Source organism: Monodon monoceros, unplaced genomic scaffold (genome assembly GCF_005190385.1).
Source record: "Monodon monoceros isolate NGI ecotype Baffin Bay Population unplaced genomic scaffold, NGI_Narwhal_1 Super_Scaffold_19, whole genome shotgun sequence".
Classification (NCBI taxonomy): domain Eukaryota; kingdom Metazoa; phylum Chordata; class Mammalia; order Artiodactyla; family Monodontidae; genus Monodon; species Monodon monoceros.
The window spans coordinates 87,832,309-87,856,116 of record NW_021703775.1 but is presented as its reverse complement, the minus strand read 5'-3'; the positions used below and the strand labels follow the sequence as shown (position 1 = coordinate 87,856,116).

At 43.1% G+C, this 23,808-nt stretch overlaps 1 protein-coding gene across 1 annotated transcript in view; it reads right to left on the bottom strand.

Moving 5' to 3' along the window:
• The window catches only part of SH3YL1 (SH3 and SYLF domain containing 1), a 46,279-nt gene extending 22,489 nt beyond the window's left edge, over positions 1–23,790 (bottom strand). Inside the window, exons 1-4 of the mRNA XM_029231995.1 lie at positions 23,525–23,790; positions 7,947–8,057; positions 4,892–5,005; positions 2,129–2,193 (exon numbers count right to left, since the gene is read on the bottom strand). Of these exons, the coding sequence (XP_029087828.1) occupies positions 2,129–2,193; positions 4,892–5,005; positions 7,947–8,057; position 23,525 (291 nt within the window). The 5' untranslated portion in view covers positions 23,526–23,790. The remainder of the gene's footprint in view (positions 1–2,128; positions 2,194–4,891; positions 5,006–7,946; positions 8,058–23,524) is intronic.
• Between the last annotated feature and the right edge of the window lie 18 nt (positions 23,791–23,808).

Sequence of the window (23,808 nt, the reverse complement as noted above, 5' to 3'; positions counted from 1 at the left end):
GTCACGTGCACCACGAGCCCTGTCTCAGGCTCTGTCTCCAGTGAAACCAATTAGAGACAACCACACACCACCTCTGCAAGATGCTCAGCATCTCTGTGCGTTGAAAATAATCACGTGCGCCCTGCCTACCTCATCCGTGCCCTGAAATCCACGGCGTGTTATATGGGTGGGAGTTACAGTTAGAACCAGTTGGGGCACTAGAAGCGAGGAGACTCACCCAAGCACCCATGGAAGCCAGAGGCCTCCCTCTGAATGGCCAGCCTGTCATTCTCCGGCTGGAGGCGTCACATAACTCAGTTATCTACACAATGACGGCAGCGACAGCCACTCAGCATGGCTACGGTATGGAAATGATTCTATGAGAGTACATGTGAGAGTTTTATAAGAATGTTAGCCACGACTGCTAACTATTCCATTCCAGAACAGAATGGCAGATTTCAGTTATTCAACAAACATTTAATAGTTCGAACCAATGATGCCAGTGCTTTAAAGAAACATTTATTTGGGTGCCTACTTGTGCTTGACACTTGGCCAGTCTGAGGGCCCAGGTATGAAGGACTCACAACCTAGGTAAGGGCCAGGCAAGAAAACCTCCAGACTGGCGTATGCGCCGAGCGCCCCATCCCACTGGGAGCAAGCGTCTGGCGGAAGAAGAACGCCAGAGAGGAGCCCGGGCAGCCTGGGGGGCTGCAGACTTGAGGGCATGGGTCCCGCTGCCTGAGGTGGCCACGGGCCTGCTGCACTTCATTGGAACTGGAGCTGGGGCGACAAGAGCATCCAGCCGCAGGAGCTCCGCGGGTGCATGGCCGCCGACCCCCAAGCTCCCTCGCTCATCCTGGGTCAGAGCTGCACCCCGAAGGTAACTGCATGTTTCTGGCCAGGTCTGAGATGCTTCCTGGGGAACCAGCACGGCCTCTCATTAGCACTGAAAAGTGACCGACAGCTCTAACCTTACGGCTACACTCAGGGAAGCAAAGCCAGGTCCTATTGAAGAGGCACAAACTCCTAGGACAGTCTTCTAATCTCTACTTGAAGTGGATATTTTTAAAAGTTAATACTTATCTTCCATGTACAGTATTTAAATGGAATTCCAGAGTTAATTTCTACACAGCCATGAGGGTAAGTGGCATTCAAAGTTTCCACAAACGGCAAATATAAGCAAATGCTCTTTGAGATGGAGCCCCAAAGCCTGGGGTCAGCGGGCAGTGATGAGGGACACCTGGGTACAGCGCCAGGACGTGTGAGCAGGGGTGCACAACACATGCTGAAAATACGCTTTCCACACGAGTGCGATGTTTCTGAAGGCCATGATTTGGTTGAATATACAACCAAAAGGCAGTCACGTTAGCAAAACTAAAATATGTTCCTCTTTTTATATCCCGAATCTATGCAGCAGCAAGTAAAGGTCAAATAAAAACGAAAATCAGTGGAAATACTTCCTCCTAATAAGGCCGAGGGCATTTAAAGCGATGGCAACAGAGCAAATTCATAAAAGGGTAGTTCAGGAAGGGACTGACTGAAATTTCAGAAGAAAATGATTGGGGAATATTAGGAGATTTGATTTACCAAATCACTTAGCAATAAAGCAGCAGACGAAAGACTGATATCATGTAGGTGCTCCCTGTGGGAGAGACCTCTGTAAACAAGTGTGTACTGGTATAATTTCTAGTCCATTTGATAGAAACCATAATCATTAGCAGCAAAGTTGTCAAAGGAAACAATACAAAGTCAATCTTTACTTAAAAAATTGCAAGTAGTTTGAACATTAGGGATACCAAACTGGATTTTGCCACAAATGTTGATACATGGCATTGAGCTGTTTGCACCCATGACTCTGCAATCAGAAGCCATAAACTGCCAATTGTAGTTTTCAGGTCTGAGAACAAGTGTTCTGCAGATGTGCTAAAGATGGAAACAGATGAGATGGTGAATGAAAGAAACTCTACTCTCAATGAAGGCAAAGGAGAAAAATGATAAACATTACACAGCTTCAGGTAGAGAGTCAAGAAAATAAAAGGGAACGATTTCCATAGGTGGTTAAACAAGAACAGTAGGAGATCACTCGACTTTCACGTAGCAGTTGCTTTTAGAGAATAGGGCAGTCGTATGTACACACATCACCACTCACCTCTATTCCTAGTTCAAATCCTCCACCAAGCCCAGCTATCCCGATGGCCGAAGGTGCAGACCATTCTAATAAAAACAAACAAACATTACTCTAATATTAAAACTCCTTGGCACATAAATATGGGGAGGAAAAATGCTAAAATATGAATTAATAGTGTTTCTTCTTAAAATAATGATATTTTGGCATTTTTGCCTATGTTTTTAAATGTTCTTTAATAAATAAATATATATATATATATATATATATTTTTTTTTTTTTTTTTTTTTGCGGTACGCGGGCCTCTCACTGTTGTGGCCTCTCCCGTTGCGGAGCACAGGCTCCGGACGCGCAGGTTCAGCGGCCATGGCTCACGGGCCCAGCCGCTCCGCGGCATGTGGGATCTTCCCAGACCGGGGAACGAACCCGCGTCCCCTGCATCGGCAGGCGGACTCTCAACCACTGCGCCACCAGGGAAGCCCTATAATTTTTTAAGTTAAAAAGGTGTGAAAGGTGTTAGTTATTCATTATGAGCCTCATAGACTCACAAGTCTGTGTTTTCTAATCTTTCCCTACAAACATGCATAATACCAAACTATTGAATTCTCACCAATTAAATATACATAGCATTTGATAATTTCAACCATCAGTATTCCTAATGTTTCACAAAATAATTGAGCTGGAATTCCAGTCTTTTGTTAGCATTTTATCATAGATATAAGAAAGCAAATGGATTCAAAAGAGTTTATTATAATCGCCTCTAAGGGTAACATAATACTAAACCGTTTCTATTGTAAATCCTGGAGGGCAAAAACTGTTTTGACACCCTTTGTGCCTAGTAGAAGCACAAGAAATAGGTTATAAATTCAAGATTATTAAAATTCTAACAAGATACACATCCTTACACTTGGAAACTAAGTACAATAATTCCATTTGCCATGATATGGTACATTTCAGAATTATTGTGTGCCTAGCTTTCCTGATCTAGACACAGTTGTGCTAAACAAGTCTAGAAAAAAATAATTGGGGGGTGGGTGGGATAGTCTAGATGAAGTACTTTCTGAAAATGCCCAGTAGCTACCTAAGTCTAATTTTTCTTGCTACCATGTATTCTAGATGGCAGGCTAGTGCTTGAATATACCCAGAACTAATCTATCTGGGCTTAGAGGGGTTTTGATTACAGAAATTAATGTCTCATAATCTCAAAGTTATTTTCCACTTCCTATGTTAGGGGCTGTCCCTGTTTAAAAACTGCCCACCTGGGCTTCCTAGGTGTTGCAGTGGTTGGGAGTCTGCTTGCTAATGCAGGGGACACGGGTTCGAGCCCTGGTCTGGGAGGATCCCATATGCCGCGGAGCAACTAGTCCCATGAGCCACAACTACTGAGTCTGCGCATCTGGAGCCTGTGCTCCGCAACAAGAGAGGCCCGCGCACTGCGATGAAGAGTGGCCGCCGCTTGCCACAACTAGAGAAAGCCCTCGCACAGAAACGAAGACCCAACACAGCAAAAATAAATTAATTAATAAACTACCCCTAACATCTTAAAAAAAAAAAAAACTATTAAAAGTGATTAATTTCTAAAAGAAAAACAAACTGCCCACCTGGCCAGGGTCTGGGGATTTGCTGTGCCCCACTGGGCACATATTACATTACCCTCTGAAGAGTGACCAGCAGCTACTTGGGAAGATGGGAGACAGAAACTTAGGTATCTAAGTAGGAAGGTCCACCCGAGGTTCTGATAGGAGCCCCAGGTGTCGACGGCTCCTCCCCCTTTTCTGACAGTCACCGGTCCATGACCATTCGGACCTGCAGGGCTGGGGGCTCCTTGCAGATGCAGAGCCCATCTCACGGTGGACTCGATTTGAGTGTGCCTACTTGTCTGGTTGTACTGCTGGGAATCTGTCCATGAAAATTTGCGTAATGCTTCTTTTCTTGAGAAGAAGAGAATGTTGTCACTTTTTGTTTCGTAGCCAAGCCCAGAGCTGTGAAATCTGAACCACAACCTCAGGGGCAAACTCTCATTTGCTGTAGGGACGCCTCACAGGGGACAACAAATCCTGCTGACTCAAGTTCCGGGGCTGTGCGCCTCCCAAATGCCGGATGTATCTCCTGTCAGTGGATGGCCCATGTTCTCCCTCAAAATAAAATTAAATTATCTACACTAAAAAGAGCTATTAACAGAAAAATGTGTTCAATTATATAACTGAACAGCAAATGTAAAATTCATATAAAAGCCTTTTAGTTGGTTATGACACACCTACACACATTTTAAATATTATATATGTTGGTTCTTGGGATTCAAGCAAACATATTTTGATGTCATGTCTGAAAAATCAAGTATTAGATTTCGCCCCAGAAAGTAAAACCAAATTATACTGATCTTGATATGATTCTGCCCAGGGGATATTCTTGAAAATGTTTTAGTTTTTAAGATCCCACACAGGAACAATGGGGGAGAAAAGCTTCCATAAAACAAAAGAAAGCAACTGTAAGGTGAAGCTGAGGAATAGGAATGCATATTTAACAACAGAAATACAGTGTCAATGTTTAGTATATGCTCCATGGGAGGACAACAAAGTGTGTAAAGACGAGGGGCCCCATCTTCTGATATTCTGAGTCTCACGGGTCGGTTGACCACAGAGAAAACGGAGGGAGCGGCCCAAGGAAGGCAGTCCAGGCGGCACCGGAAAACCTGTCTCTCTCCCTACAAAACCTGTTTACAGTGGAAACAGAACAAAAAAGGGACAAGGATTCTCTGCCCCTCCCAGTGAAGGGAGGCTAGCTTACTTCCATCTGGAAGGCGCGCCAGCACGATCCCACTGCCACCTCTCGCGGTGACCAGAAACCCAGCTTTTATCGCAGACAGGACCACCAGGCCCTTGGCTTTGGCAATGACGTGTGCTGCAAAAGATGAAGACAGGTGAGCGCCCGGCAGGTGACAGCTCAGCAGGCCTGTGCACGCAGGTTTGCTTCCCAGGGACCAGGGCCTCCCTATAGCCTCAGCGGCACAGGGAACTGCGAGGAAACCGCCCCAGGACAGAGAAGCCTGAAGCCTTCGGTGGCCCTAACCCGACAGGGCAGGCGCTCAGAATCCTGCAATGGACACAAGAAATGAGACACTGGGATGAGACTGTACTGATATCTAGTAGCAGGACAAATAATTTGGAGATTTCAGCTAATTTACAACATAATTTATAATTTTAAAAGTTACAAAAGTATTTTCAAAGAAATTAAGACCTACATAGTATTAAGGAGAAACTTCAAAAGTGACTGACATGCAGTGTGCAGCAGGACGTTTGAACTTAGAGCCACATTGTTGAGTTCAGCTTCTATTAATATGAATATCTGGATTCAAAACCAGGAAAATTAAATGATTTTGCCACTTTAAAACGTTTTTTGACTTTATAAAGTGATCTGATCAGTATTCGAATAACACATAACTACCAGTGCACTGAAAATATAATTCAATTTACAAAATATTGGTTTATCCACATTTCAGGGAAGTTTTTTACATAAAAGGAAGGTTATTAACATAGGTACCCACTAAACACAGTGCCTTACTAGTCTGTAGATTTATTTACACAATAGTACATCTTTCAAATAACAAAGGAAGCCTAAACATTGGAAATTATTCTTGGATCCCAATGTTACTTTTAAGGTAGCTTAATTTACCATCATTTTAGTCAAATATTCTGTCAAGGAAGTCAAACCAGACAGTGTACTCAAATACACAAAAAAGGCTTTGTAGGTGTCCCTAGGAAACACTAAATTTCTAATACACTTATGCACACCATTTCAAAATTTAAATTAATAACAGACTCTCAGAGACGGTTCAACCAAGAGCACGAGGAGGGTAACACACAGACCATTCCTGGAGCTCTTGGTACTTGAACAAGGTTTAGAAGTAAGGCTCTCTTCTCTCCGACGGTCATCACCTAAGTGTGCCTTAGCTCGTGTTCTAAAGGGTACTGATGCTGACAGCTTCATTATACATCAGGTAGGTTTGTTCATACAACACTTGTTGGCAGAACAGCCTCACACGCCATTCTCAGTGCTGTTAGAGTGAGTAGTGCCTCTACTCAGAAACATTAGGTATAACAGAAGTATATTTTTAAAATGAACATAGTTCAAATGTCAGGTGTGTTTTTATATCTTATCCACCCAGATTCAGGGACATTAAAATACCAATAATCCCTGAATAATTGTCCAATTAGCTCTTCATTTGTAATGTAGATGCACTGATTGCAGATTTACTCTCTAAATTGAGTTTCACTTACGTCTCAGAGCCCCTCACACCAGATGACTGTGAACTCACAGCCTAAGAAAGTCTAAAGGTCTGGGCATTTTGTTTTAAAATATTTTTTAGATTTTATCTCCTATCACGTAATACACCTCCCTAGCTTTAATGTACGCATAATGGGCCCTCCCTACTCGTCCCAAGGAGAGACGAGGCTTGGTCATTTGGCAGCTGTGGCCTCCCTGGCTTCCATCAGACACACAGCCCGCACCCCTGCGGGACTTCGCTCTTATTCAGGCTGCTGTGTAAACGGGTTTTCATTTTCTGAGCTACACCCAGTGAAAGGGAGTCGGGTGGCCTTTGACTGGAAGCAGAATAAAGGCAAGGCAGAATTTTGCTGGACAAAATCCACGAGAAATAATCCATACCCCAAAGTTTTTATGGTAGGAAATACAGCTTATCTGTAACTTGGGCTAGCCTGACATGCATGTAGATGCTGCTGTATATTGAGAAATGTCTTCTGTCTCCTGCTTCAGAATAGAGCTACAGAAAATTGAGCTTTTCTGGTTGAATTTTCTCCAAGTGTTACACGTGCTTCTCTAGCTTGTACGTGCATGTGACTCACTGGAGATCTTGTGAAAAATGCAGATTCTGATTCATCAGGCCGAAGTGGAGCCTGAGGTCCTGCGTTTCTAACAAGCTCCCAGGTGATGCCCAGATGTGGCCACCTGCCTTCAAGGAGCAAGGCTCTATGAAGCGCTGTTTTCTTAAGATGGGAGGAGTGGCTGGGCCAAAATAACAACACTTCGTATTATTACCATAAGAACAACAAATTAGAAATTTTTACAACCCTTAAAGGTCTGTTAAATAACTTCAGAAAATCTGGCTTAAGAAATTAAACTGGTTTCTCTAATGTAGGATGAGTTGTACACTAAGAGGGAGATCAGCCCGCAGCTGCCTGAGCCAGTCCGCGTGTGAGTGTCTGCATCAGGCAGGTATTCTCTGAAACACCTTTAGAAATAACTGGTACTAGTAATGAACAGACAGTGGTTCCCAAAGGCTGGCCTCTGGACCAGGTCTTGTGTGGTCAGCCTGACTACAGGAGAATCACATTAGAGACGTGATAAAATCTGCACTCCTGGCCACGCTGCTCCCAGGGTCTGATTCAGCAGGTCGGGGGGGAGCTTAGGAACTGCACTTTAATGGCCCAGGGAATACAGATGTGTAGCTGCGCTGGGAGTCATTGATTAGTCTTCTTAAACCACTATCAAGTATAACTATCTTACCTAGAAAGAAAAAACACAAAATTAAAATCTATTAATGAGATTAGCTGGCGAGTTTGCAAGGTGAGCTTGCCAAAGTCCTCAGAAACTGAGGATAAGGACCTGTGAGTTTGGGGAACATGCAGTGGAAACGGACACAGGGTACTTAGGGCCATGGGCCCTGCAGAGCGGAGGAGGAGAGGGGGCTGCCCAGGACACCAGCCGGGACGACGGGCCCAGAGGAGAAAGGTGGTCTGAGGACCTGTATGAGTCAAGGGTTGCAAAGGTAATTGAAGAAACAGAGCAGATGTAGAAGTGAAAAGTATGTATTTCATTTACCTACCAGGAATGATCTTATCAGGTCCACTTCTGGAAGTTATCTCTGTGAATTCTCTTAGAATTTTAGCAGCCTTCTTTGCTTCAGATTTCAAATTGGAAGGTATAGGGTTATTCACTGAAAGATTAAAAACATGATTTTAATGAAGAGATCTACTAAATAGAAGTTAGAAATTTGTTGTAGTTTCATCTTTTCATACACAATTAAGCGTTATCAAATTGTATCCTACCAGACAAAGGAAATAAATTGAAAATCCTTATTTATTGATCATTTCATCTTTATTTTCCTAGTAAATTAAATTCGCTAAGATTGGGAAACCCTAAACTCTCAAAATCTCAGAAATTATAAAATCATGGAATTCTAAAGGATCTTAAAATCTGGTCCAGTCTCCCAATTATGTATCTTTTCCCTGCAATTCTTAACTCAGCACAATATTAACAAAAAATATTAAAATGTTGAGAATGAACAAAAGATGTATTTTCTTACCGTCTATAACAGCTAATACAACATTTAATATATTTGACTACTTTGTTGAAGGTGTTTGGCCTGTCTGCACAGACTTTCCATTTAGTAAAATTCTAGTAGACTCGGGAATTGAGTGATTACTTCAATTAATGAACGTCTGCATTTGTATAGCATTCTATGTTTTCAGCATTGGTTGGGTATTCATAAACTCAGAGGAAGGTTTATTCATCCTAGCGATGCTCACATAATCTTCCCAGCTCTGAAGTATGTGGGATGGACCATTCCTTTATCACAGGACAAGGAACCAGAAGAGTCAAAGAAATCAAGAGGCTTCAATATAAATCCTGCTGTTCTGACCATCAGATGAATTTTTCATTTCAAAGATTGTGTTTTCAGCCCTGAAAGTTCCACTGGTTGTTTTTCATTCTTTCCATTTCTATCCTCATTGTGTTTTTGTTGTTCTTTCAATCCTTGAGCATATTTTAAAAAGTGTTTTTATATCCTTGCCTGATGACTGCGCCATCTCTGCCCTTTCTGGGTCTGTTTTTTGACTGACTTTTCTCCTAGTTATGGGTTATGTTTTACTGTTTCTGCCCATTGCTAGTGAAATTTGGTGGTTGCTAGAACTATGAACACCGCCATGTTGAGGATCTAGATCTTGTTGTCTTATTTAAACAGTGTTGCTGCGTTTGTGCTGGCGCCAGGGAGTCACTTGCAGATCAGCTCAGTCTTTCCAAGGCTTGCTTTTATGTTTCGCTTGGAGTGTGTAGTCTTCGGTGCCAGGCCTGCAGCTACCATGTGACTCTGGGCTGTCTCCAGAACGTCCTCGGATGTGACACACTCTCTCCACTCGGCTGGTTGGAACTACTGCTCCCAACGCTGCATAAGCTCTGAGGACTGTTTGCCTCACAGCTTCCTGAGAGTCGTTCTTTGCCCTGCCCTGAAAGTGTCCCCTTCACACAATGCTTCCTGCTCAGCCAAGGACTCTGCAGATTTCTTGAGCTCTTTCCATCTCTGATTCACTCTCCTCTGGGAATCTGCTCTGTAAACTCCAGTTGCTCAGCCTCTCCAAACTCAATTTGTCTCTCCCATTCAGAAAGAACCCATGCCACGGTGGGCTTCCCTCCCTGTGCTGCAGCTTGGAAAGTGGTCCAGGCAGAAAAACGGACAATTGTGGACTTCACCTCAATTTCCCCTCTCCTCTGGGATCCTAGACCCACTTGCCTGTTGTCCAGCATGAAAACAGATGCTCCATATGTTTTCCCCAGTTTCTGGTTGTTTACGGCAAGTGGCAATTCCAGCACCAGTTTCTTTGTCATGAAGCTCTCAGTGTACTTTTGTTTTTTATGATGAGTAATATTGAATATATTTCCATTTCTGTCAAATCTTTTTTTTTTATTTCTTGTCCATTTATGGAGGGTATTTCTCTGTTCCTTATTGATTTGTATATTAAGGGAATTAACCTTTTTTTCTAGAATACGAGTTACAAACATTGATTTCCTCTTTGCCATTTGTCTTTTCAATTTTCTTATGATGGTTTTTCTACTTTTTAAAAAATGAAATCAAATTCATATTCTCTTTTAAGTCTAACAAGTGTCTAACTACTAAACAAAGTAGTTCCCAAATTCATATGGAAAAATAAGCAAGAAAAGCTAGAAGAAAATGTGTGAAAGAAGAAGAATGAAGGGGATAAGCTCTGGTTTAACATATTATAAAGCCTCAATAATTTACCTCTTAGTGATGTAAATACAGACAGAAAAATCAATTTGACAAAATAGAAAATTCAGGGCTTCCCTGGTGGCACTGTGGTTAAGAATCCACCTGCCAATGCAGGAGAAACAGGTTCGAGCCCTGGTCTGGGAAGATCCCACATGCTGCGGAGCAACTAAGCCCATGCACCATAACTACTGAGCCTGCACTCTAGAGCCTGCAAGCCACAACTACTGAGCCCGCGTGCCACAACTACTGAAGCCCACGCACCTAGAGCCCGTGCTCCCAACGGGAGAAGAAGCCTGTGCACCGCAACAAAGAGTAACCCTGACTCGCCGCAACTAGAGAGAGTCTGCGCACAGCAACCAAGACCCAACACAGCCAAAAAAATTTTTAAAATAAGTAAAATAAAATAAATATATATATATATAAATCCATTAAAAAATTCAGAAATTGGCCCAAATATATTAATTAATTTAATATACGATAAATATTGCACCTCAAATCATTGTGGAAAAGCTGTTGTACACAATAAATAGTGGTCCTTTGGGGGAAAAAAGTCATCCACAGTTTCACATTACATAACAATAAACTCCAAATGCATTGATGATTTAAAATACCAAAAGTCAGGGCTTCCCTGGTGGCGCAGTGGTTGAGAGTCCCCCTGCCGATGCAGGGGACACGGGTTCGTGCCCCGGTCCGGGAAGATCCTACATGCCGTGGAGCGGCTGGGCCCATGAGCCATTGGCCGCTGGGCCTGCGCGTCCGGAGCCTGTGCTCTGTCCGCAACGGGAGAGGCCACAACAGTGAGAGGCCCGCGTACCGCAAAAAAAGAAAAAAAAAAAAAAACAACCAAAAGTCAAACCATAAAAGAACCAGAAATTATGGGAGAATTACTTTTCAAATTCATAGTGCAAAAGGCCCAACTATGAGGAAAAATTTTTTTTCTTTTTTTGGCCGCACCACGTGGCATGTCGGATCCTAGTTCCCCGACCAGGGATTGAACCCATGCCCCCAGAACTGGAAGCATGGAGTCTTAACCACTGGACTGCCAGGGAAGTCCCTGAAAATTTTTCTATATTTTTTAAACCACCAGAAATTATGGCATAAGTGCATTGTAAAAATAAAGGAAAAATATAGATACACAAATATTGAAGAAAAAGGGCATCCCTGCTACTAATACTCACCAATACTACTGTCTGCATTTTAGCGTGTGCTTCAGTTGGTTCCTATTGCTAAACAAGGAGATTATTTCCATTTTTAGTTTTTAGTGATACCACTGTTCGATGGTAATTATCTTGAGAGAATCTTAGGAGTTGGAATTAATGACTGAAAAAAGTCAAAAATGTCTAGCTTTTTATTCCATTATCAAATCACCTTCTAAAATTACTATCCAACCTTAGAACCACTGGGTATTACCATAAAAAATTCGTACTGTTACTGGGGAAGCTGGTCGAGGCAAAGTGTGCACATCAGAAAGGATGACCAATTTTTTCTTTTTTTTTTTTTTTTTTTTTGCGGTACGCGGGCCTCTCATTGCTGTGGCCTCTCCCGTTGTGGAGCACAGGCTCCGGATGCGCAGGCTCAGCGGCCATGGCTCACGGGCCCAGCCGCTCCACGGCATGTGGGATCTTCCCGGATTGGGGCACGAACCCGTATCCCCTGCATTGGCAGGCGGACTCTCAACCACTGCACCACCAGGGAAGCCCAGGATGACCAATTTTTATTGTTTGTTTACATTTTGCTTTGCATATTTTCTGTTCATGTTCTTTGCTTATTTTTCTGGTGCCATACTCCTTTTGTCTATAATTTTAATCATGTCGCAAGTTTGTATCTCAGCTTCTTGTTTTCATACTTTTATGTATAGTTTTTCAGAATTTGTTTTTATTTATATGGCAATAGCTCTCTGAGCTTTCTACCATTATCATCTTTCTATTATTGTGACTAAAAGCCTTTAAGAAAAAAATTATACAAGTATTATTCTAAATTTTCTTCCTCCAGAGCTTTTACTTTACATTAAATATTTGACCCTCCTCAAACTTGCATTGGTATAGGATATGAAGTGAGAGCCTAATATTTTAAAATTATACAACACAATTTGTTGAATGATCCACAGCACTTAATTAAAAATGCTACGTTCATGACAAAAGCAAGAAAGGAATATTCATATATATATATATATATATATATACTCATATATTTTAAAATATATGAGAGAGATGACATGGTAAATTAATAAATTATTCTGGGACTTTAGGTCATTCAAAGGAAAACAAAATAAAATTAGATTACAATATCACATCATACACACAAAAAAAATTCAATGTAATTGAACGCCTAAATATTAAAAGCAAAACTTAGTACTTTTAGAATAAAAAGACTAAGGAATATCTTTATGATTCGAGGATGGAGGAATGCTACAAACAAGGCACAACAATAACGGGAAACTACAGATACATTCAACTACATTAAAGTTTAAAAAGTTGTATCAACATACGTTTAAAAAATAAAAATATAAGCCACAGATTGGAAGATATTTGTCATAAACATAAGTGACAGAGATTTAGAATCCGGAATATATAAAGATCTTTTATTTTTTAATATAGAAATTTTAAATTTATTTACGTTTATTATGATTGACATGATTTATGGTTAATCGATTTATTATAATTACAAATCAATTTGAATTTTTCAATTTGTATTTCTATCATATCTTTAGTATCTTCTACTTTTTCGTTTGTTATTTAAAATTAGGATTCTTCAAGTTGAATTCTTAAATCCTTCTTTAGTTCTGGACATTTTGCTTCTTCCATTTCTGTTTTTTTTTTGTTTTTAATTTTTATTGGAGTATAGTTGATTTACAATGTTGTGTTAGTTTCCGGTGTACAGCAAAGTGAATCAGTTATACATATACATATATCTACTCTTTTTTAGAGTCTTTTCCCATATAGGCCACTACAGAGTATCGAGTAGAGTTCCCTGTACTATACAGTAGGTGCTTATTAGTTATCTGTCTTATATATAGTAGTGTGTATATGTCAATCCCAATCTCCCAGTTTATCCCTCCCCTCCAACCCCTGGTAACCATAAGTTTGTTTTCTACATCTGTAACTTTTTCTGTTTTATAGATAAGTTCATTTGTACCCTTTTCTTAGATTCCACATATAAGTGATATCACATGTTTGTCTTTCTTTGTCTGACTCACTTCACTCAGTATGACAGTCTCTAAGTCCATCCATGTTGCTGCAAATGGCATGATTTCATTCTTTTTTTATGGATGAGTAATATTCCATTGTATATATGTACCACACCCAGAATATATACAGATCTTTTAATATCAATAAAAATATGAAATCACTATAGAAAATGGGGCAAAGTGTTCAATTAGTTAATCCACAGAAGAGGAAACCTCCATGGCCAATAAATATATTAAAAGTTGATCAAACTCCCTAGAAGCCGGGGACATGCAAAGCTAGACCATAATGCATTACCGTTTCTTGTCCTTTAGGTTGACGGAAATTATAAAAGCCTGCCAATGAGCACGTGTAGGTTGTGCAGGGGCACATAGGGAAGCCTCTGTCCCATTGGTGGGGACGTGAGTAAGTGCAGCTGCTGTGGGAGCTGTTCTGAGGACAGCTGGAGATGACCCACCAATTCTACTCCTGGACGTGCTCAGAGGCACTGGCTGCCCGGCTGAATGTTGGCCCCCAAATTCACGTCTACCTGGACCCTGTGAAAGGGACCTTATTTGGAAACAGGGTCTTTGCAGACGTAATTAAGTTAATCATTCTTGACTACCCAGGTGGCCCCTAAGTCCTTAAGGAGACAGAAAGGGGAAGATGCAGAGAGGAGGGGAAGGCAACGTGGCCACAGAGGCAGAGGCTGGACCGTGCGGCCACAAGCCCAGAAGCACTGGGGCCCCAGGAGTTGGGGGAGAGAAGGCAGGACTCTTGGAGGGGTGCGTCCCTCCAAGCACGCCCGGCTGACGCCCCACGGGCAGCCTCCACGCGGGAGAGGGCGTGTCTGTTGTAAGCCGACCAGTCTGTGGTAACTTGTTGAGGCAGCCCAGCCACCGAGGCAGGGCTTTTAACAGCACAAAGAAATAAATACATTCAAACAGGAGACAAACGTCCCTCAAGAGGAGGACGGATATATCTAGTTTGGTGTAGTATTAAAATTGTATTCTATACAGAACTTCAGATAAACTAGATCTACTGTATCAACATGGCAAAATGTGAGTAATATTGACAGCAAAAACAAGTTGCATGAAGATATATAGGGTATCACACATTTACGTAAACACATAAATGTTATACAAATATTTATATATAAAAATAAAGTAAAATGATATTTGATTTGGGGGTGGGGTGGCCCTGGGGAAGGCTTATATAGGAAGCTTACTGGAAACGTGTACATTTTCCCTTAGGCTGTGCATAGTAAGTCACGGATGTAAAAATTGTTATTCTCAATAGTCCTTTGTATGTCTGAAATATTACAGAACAACGATTGCTCAGCATAAATTGAATCCTGTACTATTAAATATTTAATATATTAGGGGAAACGTATGACTCCAGCTGTAAAAAAAATGTATATTATGAATAATTACTCCATAAGTTGTCTTTTGTTTAAAATCTGACCTCTCACAGCCAACGTCTTGCATGAAGAGGTGTAGAAAAGTGAAAAATGTACCCTTATGTTTTACACAAACAAGAGAGCACACACAGCCTCCCCTCCCTCACGCATGTGCGCACACACACACGCACACACATAATTCAAAGGACAGGGATTTGGTGAGTGGCTATACAGTAAATATTCAGTTGTTATTATATGCATTTGTATACCATTGACAATTCTGAAATTTGCATTTTTAGGAACTAACATAAAGTTGCTCTTCATCTTCTCGATCATGTATTTGTTTAAAATCACACTGTCCCATTTTGACGATGGTACTGAGATACTGAAAAGCTGCTACTCTTGGTTCTCTACTTTCACTTGTGATGGTGAATATGAAACACAAAGATGAACACAGAAAAATTCTCAGAAGCACATAATCTTTAAATAGGGAAGGAATCTTAAAACATCCATTTAAAATTATGTCAATTTACTAGTGGTCTTTAAACTTTTCCTATTATCAATGCTTTGGTTATACAGTCTGGATTTAGGAGGTCTTAGAAAAAATACAACGTAGAAAAATTCCAAGTGAACATATTTATGTAGATACTTCGGCCTTTAAAGTACATTTTATGGAAGTAGCTGTTAGTCATGACTTGACTAATGTCAGTAGCAAGCTAATGACATACAATTGGTTTTGGTATTCCACAGTGATCAAGAAAAAGTGTGCACGGTAGGGGGCATTTCCAAGTTTCCGATATGGTATTGACACAATTGACGGCTTCTGAAAACCACAACCGGTGTGAACAGCCTCGATGAGAGCCCGCCTCTTCTCCGCTGGATCACTACAAAGGAGGTACCGAGCTGGCGATCAGCAAGGCAACCGGAGTGCGACTAGAAAACCGACTAACGTGCACCGTCCATTTGTAACGCATGTGCTTTGATACCGGGCATAGGACTAGATGAGGCCTTTGTTTTCTTAATTTCTGTTGGGATCTAAGATGATGTAACCTTACTCTTTATGGAATGAGCAAGTCGCATGCAGGGGGTCTCCTGTGTTAGCTAGTTTCCCACACACTTGTGTGCTTCCTGCGTCAGCACAGCGCTGGTCCCGGGAGCTGCTGTCAAGAGACAGTAATGGATGTCGCTTCTACGCCCAAATAGTGGGAAGGAGCGTTTTCTGCACCCTCCCTTTCCTATCACTGGCTGCCTGAAGGGGTCTCCAGGGTACAGCCACAGTGGGAGGGATGGAGAACCCTGGATCAGAACACGGGGGAAGCTGCCCACCACAACTCTTCTTGTGCTAAGAAATCGAGATTTGGGGGCTTGTTGCTGCAGCTGACATAACCCTACTTATTATGCTTAAAAATGACTTCTCATCTCTCCATGGTATTTGCTGCAGAAGAAAGATGGAGAAGTATCTGTAATTTTTATTTTCTAACTTAGGACTAGACTTGTTTTATATACATTCTAATCACTTAGTTTGGGGAGGTAGATAACTGGGTAAAAACACATAAAATATAACATACCATATGTTAATATCTTTCTCTTTGATTACATAGCATTCCTAATAGACTACTTGCAGGTCCTTCTAAAAGAGCAAAGCAGTAGTTTTGCCTTTTTATTAAATGTTAAAGATAAATCTTTGCTGTACCAAGTGCTCCTATTAGCACGTGCCTGAAAACTTGATGTTATAGGCCCCTTCCTGCACCTCCCTCATGGCGCCCGAGTCATGCCTCTGGCCGTAACCCCCCTGTCCACCTGGAATAGATGTAGCAGGCAGAGTCCAACGGCAGGTGGGATGCACACTGCGGATCAAAGAGGGGATGTTCACTGTGGGAGTTATTCACTCTGTGTGGCGCCCTCGGCTGAGGGCCAGTCCTCGGGTCGGGGGGAAATGTGAGGAGATGTAGCCCTCCTTGGAGAAGCTGTCGCTCGGCCCGAGGACGGCGGACAGCTGCGGTCCACCAGGCTGGGCTCCCTCTGGGGGTGGCAGGGGCAGGAGTCCTCAGAGCAGTGGGGCCTCTGGTTTCTGAGTGCGGGGGGCTGTGGAGAGGACTCCGAGAGGGCTTTCCCGGGCCTCTGGCCAAACGGGCTCGCCAGATGGCCTCTCACCGCTCCCCGAGGGAGCTCGGCATCAGCCCCTTACAGGAGCCCCACAGTGCCTCCCAGAGCACATACGGAAGGGGCGTCGGGAGCTCAGAGGCCCCGAGGACTCGGGCACACCCAGCCACGCACTGTTCTCCCATGGGAACGGCTGGTTGAAAAAAATGAATCAAAAGAAGAATATTTTATGTGAGAACACACTTTCAAAGATGAAACAGGTAAAATCCCATCCTAGATCAGCATTGATAGCTGAACATTTATGATCTGTCATGATGAGGGGCGCTAAATAGTGAACTCAAGGTAAAAACGTTCTCCCATAAAGAGAATCCCATTCTACCCACCAGAAGACTTGGATTACAAAAAAAGTTCTCAATTATTATTATAATTCAGTTTTTATCAGTAACAATTTGTGGAAGATTGTTTTCTCTCTTGTTGCGTAAGTGTCAATACATAGCCTCAGTTTTCCTCTTGGCCCCCAAAGCCTGATATACGGGCTGCCTGGCCCTAGAGGAAAAAAAAAATGCCAACCTCTGACCTCTTAAAATTCCACTCATTCTTCCAAATCAACCTTAAACACCGCTTCTACTTGAAACCATGAGTACTTAAATCTTAGACCAGACCTGAGATTTGGCAAGATCCCCCCACCCCGGGGCCACCCCTTCCTGGGGCAGCTGAGCAGAGCTTTACCACCTGCGCCGCACAAAACAACAGATGACCCAAGGAGCAAGGAAGACACCTGCCCCATGTCTTGTGGGAGAGGCCCCAGAGGACCCAGCAGCGCCAAGGTTGCTAACACTGCCTTCGTCTGTCTTGCCAACTGAAAATTGTCACTTGCCATCTGACTCTACAAAGATTAGGTCACTGCAGTCGCTGACCTTTAACACACCCTGAAAGGAGCTCAGGGCGGAGCTCAGGAAGGAGGCCCTCTGTGCTCTGGAAAGAACTGGCAGAACAGGCCTTCAGATACTTAGATCTTTTCAGGAGAAGATTTTAAGAGCACAGTTTCTCACATTTTCTCATATCTAGAAAAGCACTAAAATCACTGATACAGACATCTGCTTGTGACCGGCAGCGAACTTCTGCCAAAATGTGTGCTTGATTACATGTACCCCCTTCACCGAAATCACGTGTACACTGGCCTCCCCACCCCGTCTCTTCAGAGCAGTTCCTCAGCACTATCTGAGAGGCTGTCTCCCAGGCTACAGTCCTCATTTTGCCCCAAATAAAACTTAACTCACAACTCTCACATTGTGCATTGTTTTCCCGTCGACAGCTTCCAAGAGGGAGCGAAGCATTGGAGGCCAGCCCTTTCAGGGTCCTCTCAGCTTCCCCAAGGCTCCACCTTTCCTATTCACACTCACACCTCAGGTCCTGTGACTTTAAGCACCATTTATATCTGATAATTCTCCAAGCTTGATCTATTCTTTAACCTTTCCCTAAATGCCAGACTCACCGTATCAATTACTGATTGGACCTTGAAATCAAGTATCCAAGTAAGCATCTCAAATTAATCACATTTAGACTTCACAGTGATGCCCTAACCTCCTCTCCAGCCTGCTCCCCAGGTTTCCTCTCCAGGTAGGCTTCATCCATCAGGGAGCTCACACTCAAAACCTGAGCCAACTGTAACTTCCATATCGCTCTCATTCCCAGTGCCAATCCACCAGCACACCCTACTGGAGTACAGGCCTTCAACACGCTCAGAATCTGGTTACATCTCACCCGCTCCCCTGCCACCAGTCTGGCCCAAGGAATATCTGTTCTTGTGGTGTCTGTTCAGCAGCCTCCTCTGTGGTTTCTCTGTTTCCAGTCTTGAACACCTATGGTCATTTCTCCAAAGAAATGTTCTAAGTAATATCTCATTGATAACACGCCTCAAAGTTTTTCCACCATATTTAGTCTACACCATGGCTTTTATCTACCCTGTCTATCTGTCTATCTAATCTAATCGTTCTAACCTAATCTCCCTCTCTAGAATGTAAGTGCCATGAGGTTAAGCACACTGACTATTTTATTAATTGTAATATCTCCAACACACACCATAGTAATATATAGTAAGTGCCCAATAAATATTTGTTAAATGAATGAAGCATTTGTTGCTTTTAGGAATTAAAGATCAAAACCCTGTGAGGACTAGGAAAGGCTCATTTACGTAGAAAACCCAGTGGGTTTAGAAGAACGTGTGCTGAGTAAGCGCAAAGGTTCCCTGACTCTCAGACTCTGTAACATTTCCTAGATCTTGAGAGAGAGGAGGGTGAGAGGGAAGCGTGGTACAAGTTGATGGCATAGTACCTTAAAATAGTCCTTTCTAGGCTGTCACAGGAAAGGTAGGACAAAACCAAACCAAACCAAACCCCAAACTAAGGAGACCTGAGTGTCAGGAGACCAACAAGCACACTGGTCTAAAGAGCCTCAAGCAGCCCCACTGCCAAGTGGTGCCCACCCCCCTAAGACCCCTTCAGCCCAGAAGGCATGGGAGAGCCAGCTTTCTGCTTGCAGGAAACTCTACTGTTGTTCCGTCAGAGCTGGGATGTCAGGACCCTGGGAGTGCAGCAGGGGCCAGCTTCAGAACTAATGATAACTGAAGACCCAGAAGCAAATCTGAGTGGGCGGAGGCTGCATACACCTGGCGCTTCTTCTCAACAGCCACTCGGAGACGTGACTGAAAACGAGGACTCAACAGAATGTTCACATTTCCAGCACTCGAGCTTGTGATCTGAGACTCTTACCCACACAGCTGTCCACCACTCAGCTGCGATCCTTACAGGTCAGAAGCAGTGCTTTTTACAAAGCTTTGTGCCCCTGTAGAGCCCTCTTCATACATCCAGGTGCTCAGTACATCGCACTGACTTGAATTAATAAACTTCAGTGGAAATTGGTTCCTTTTCCTACTGAGCATCTATGCCTCTGGTTTTTGGAACCAGCACAGTGTGTCCGTTTCCACGGATGCTGCACCTGAAGGGGACCCATTTGCAGAATTAGACCAAGTGTCCTCCCTGTGCTACAGCAGAGCTTTGTAACCAAGGCTGATCCACGTCAGCGTCTGACCAAGGGCTTGTGTGGGAGCTGCCGGAACTGCCTCTTTCACAGGCACTGCTGTTTGGACTTGCTGCAAGGTTTTGTCACCACTGGGGAGAGCCTGAGAGCAAAGCCATGCAGAGGAGCGCTTGACTAGAGTTGGAGAGAGAACCTGGGCTCTGCCGGCACTGCTTGAGCCCAGGGCTGGGCCACAGCTGGCGCCACAAGCAACTCTGGACTCTTCAGTCACATGGACCAGCGAAATCCTTTCCTGCTAAAGCCAGTTTGGATCAGATATTCTGGCATGTGCAACTAAAGCTCAGTAAATGATACATAAACCTTACCCCCAAAAGACTTTCTACTTTGAACTCCATCAACCAGGCAGAATTAAACCAGTTAAATAAGCAAATTCCACAGTTGAGAGTTGCTATTGCAAACATCCTGTGTAGGGAAGGTCAGAGCCTCTTTTATAAACATGGGAAGGAAAGCTACTGGACTGGGGAATTCACACGCAGCCCGGGATGCCTGCAGACCACAAAGCTCAATCACTAAGCCTGAGTGCTAGACACAGCCCTGTGTCACTGCGAGCTGGGTGTCACAAGGCTGGTCATGGTGAGGACACCTTCACGTTCAGCTGAATTCCAGAAGAACCTGGCTAATTTGTTTGAATAGTACAGATCCTATTACATTTCTAATATGAGCATATTGCCAGGTCATAGTTGTATAATGGTGAATTTTTCTGTCAGAGCCAACAAGTAATAACAACGATTTAGAGACAAGCCTCAATTCCTGTCCTCAGCATCAAATCATGGCTCATCCACTTTTCCTCTGCTGTACAATTCGGCAAAGGGGCATGGTCTGTTCAGAATGTTGATATCATTATATTGCTGAAGTTGTGAAGACAAGGTCATTATTAAGTCATGGTTTGCATCTCAATATTCATAAAATTCTTAAGTCTCTTGAATTCCAAGGCAAAGCAAATCATCTATAAATATTTGAGTTTCCTCCAAAGAGAAGGATGGATGCCAAACCTCAAGCCAAGAAAACAGATGTAAAGTTTTCTTTAAAAAGTAACTGAAATATTTGAAAATTTCCATACTAAGACTTTTTTTTTTTAATTAAGAGGATTTTTTTTTAATACTGAGGAGAAAATTTTTACTTTGGAAACCTCAAAAGCTTGAAATGAGCTTAAGATGTAGAAATAATTCCCATATTGGTCATGGGGCAGTAAACTCAGGGCTGGGGTGACTGGGGGCCACAGTGACATTAGAATACTATTTGGAGTAAGCTGCCACCCGGGGTGATAAAACTGACTAGTCTCCAGCCTAGCCCTCCCGTCTAGAACAAGAGCAGGGAGAGGAAAGGTCCCCTCCCAACGCCTCATCGCTTTAAGACTTCAAGGGCTTCCCAAACTTTCCCTCTGGTCAACAAGCATCTAATATATTATTTTCCTTAATGGAGTCTCAATTATGAGAGGGCTACCTATAGGAAATTTTTTATTAATTTTTATCTTGGCTATAAACCATAGCTAAAATAAAAGAAACTTTATATATCTATGTAACCTTTTGAAAGCCTTTGAAATATTGAGTTTAGCTTTATTAGGACGTTATCATCCCTGACACTACCACCTGATAACTATGGCCACTGTTTCTTTCTTTTTTTTTTTTAACATCTTTATTGGAGTATAATTGCTTTACAATGGTGTGTTAGTTTCTGCTGTATAACAAAGTGAATCAGCTATACATATAGATACATCCCCATATCCCCTCCCTCTGTCTCCCTCCCATCCTCCCTATCCCACCCCTTTAGGTGGATGCCACTGTTTCTTAAACTAATTCTTATCTCTCTGTGGCCTGGGTTTAACTGCTTCCTTTGTCTTAAGGAGACAAAGTCTGTCAGTTCTAGAAATCAAAACTGGTCTCTCTGGTCAGGTCATTAACCTTCTAATCCAAACTTCAAACTAAACTGATGATTTGAGCCCCAAACGTTACCGTGGCCTGTGCCTCTTTTCTTGTTCCCCTGACCACAGGATTCAGACAGGGGACAGAGACTATGGAGTGACAAGAACCATAACTTCCAGCATAAGGAGCCCCTCGACTTATACCACGTTACCTTTTCTCAAACTGAAGAGTGATCCTGGCTCAGAGAAGAACTACACAGGCCACATTAACCTGGTCAGTGACTGTGAAAAATGGACTCCTCCCAAAGAAAATAAAAATCCCGTGTGTTTAGGTCTCAAACTGCACAGGATGATGTCTTATCGTGACACACTTGCACATAAGGCAACTTGTAGAAAGACGTCTGTGACCACCGGTCACTCAGCGTCACGGCAGCAACATCCCCTTCGCTTGTCAGCGTTCTCTTTCCAAACACCATATCTTTCTTTCTAAACAGTGAGAAAGCCCCTGAGAAAATTTCCTAAATGGAATAAAAGCATCAAATCACTCTTGATGAGCACAGATTTCTTTTAAATATTTTTTTAATCTTACAAAAGATGAGGGATAGTATTAACTCATTTTAAAAAACTCTGTTTAAATAGAATATTTGTAAACCAGATAACCAATTCTCCTTAGTTTATGCATGATAAACAGGATGGAAGTAACAACTGATTTTAACCTCCAGCTGGTCACTGCGCAGGTATGCCAATAGCAGGCCACACAAAGAACTAAACAGCACCATGGAGACTTGTTATTTCTCTGAGGTGCGTGTGTGCAGAGTTTCTGACTAACCCATTATTAATTCAGGCACCTCCCACACCTCAATAAAAACTCTCATGAGGACAAAAATGCAGGACACGCATGTTCTGTATACAAAAGAAAACCTGAAAACCTCCTCCCCTTTGGTAGAACATTCTGGGGCCATCAGATTCCTACTCTCTATGGGCAGGGGTCCCCTGTTTGTGTCATTCTCTCCAACTCAGCCTCAGCAGCAGCAGTGGTGACACAGAACTATTTGTTGAGATGAAGTGAAAATGACACATTTCCAGCTAGCAGGGTAAATCTCATTATCTTATGGTCATCTACCTGTTCAGAGCAGTTTCCTATTTCATTACACAAGGAAAAACCACCACAGTAAAGGAAAGAGATCCAAGGTCCAGAGCTCACAGCACCAGGGAGGCGGCCACTCTGCCCCAAGAGGTTCCCTGGAACTGTGGCTGATCACAGGCAGGGCCAGGTGAGGTGTGGAGGGCCCGGCACTTACACCTGGGGAGCCCGGAAACAATGGCAGCTTTCTGCCTCCGGCTGCGCGAGCCAGGCCCAGGCTGAACCCAAACCGTCCAACAAAGGTCCAGAGTGTCCCCCACTAAAACAGACGGGAGCGAAAAAAGATAGTGCCTAATACTTGGCTTTTCAAATATTAGATATTTACAAATGAAGTGAATGACAATCGCTAAAATTAAAAACGAGAAAAGCCATTCTGTGAACTGAATCAACTGGGGCCAAACCTGAATCACAACCGCATTTGTGGAGAGTCCAGGGAGCTGGTTCCTCTTAACTTTTAACAGTTGTGGGATAACTGAGTGTTAATAGATGCGCAACAGCAAAAAAATCCCAAAGACATCGTTTCTACCTCTTTCACCAAAGATTTACATCCTCAGAAAAACTTTTGTATAGCGTAAGGGGTGGTCCCGATTCCAGGTGAGGTTCAGCGGCGTCACCGACACCCGTACTCACTTGCGACCCCGAGCCTGGTCCGTTCCGGCGCCCCTGGAGCTGCCGACACCTACCCAGGAAGAGGAGAGGCCCTCCCCGCTCGGCTCCGCCTCCCAGGGCAGGGACCGGTCTAGCGAGGTGCACACCTGAGACAGGTGAGGGAGCAGGTAAACACCCGCTTTTCCGGGGCAAAGCACCTACTTTACACATATTCGCAGGACAAAAACTGCAGCTAAGGGAGGTGTGCGCTCGCCCTCACCGGCCCCAGGGCGGCTGCTGAAGCAGCCCAGCTTCGATAACTGGGC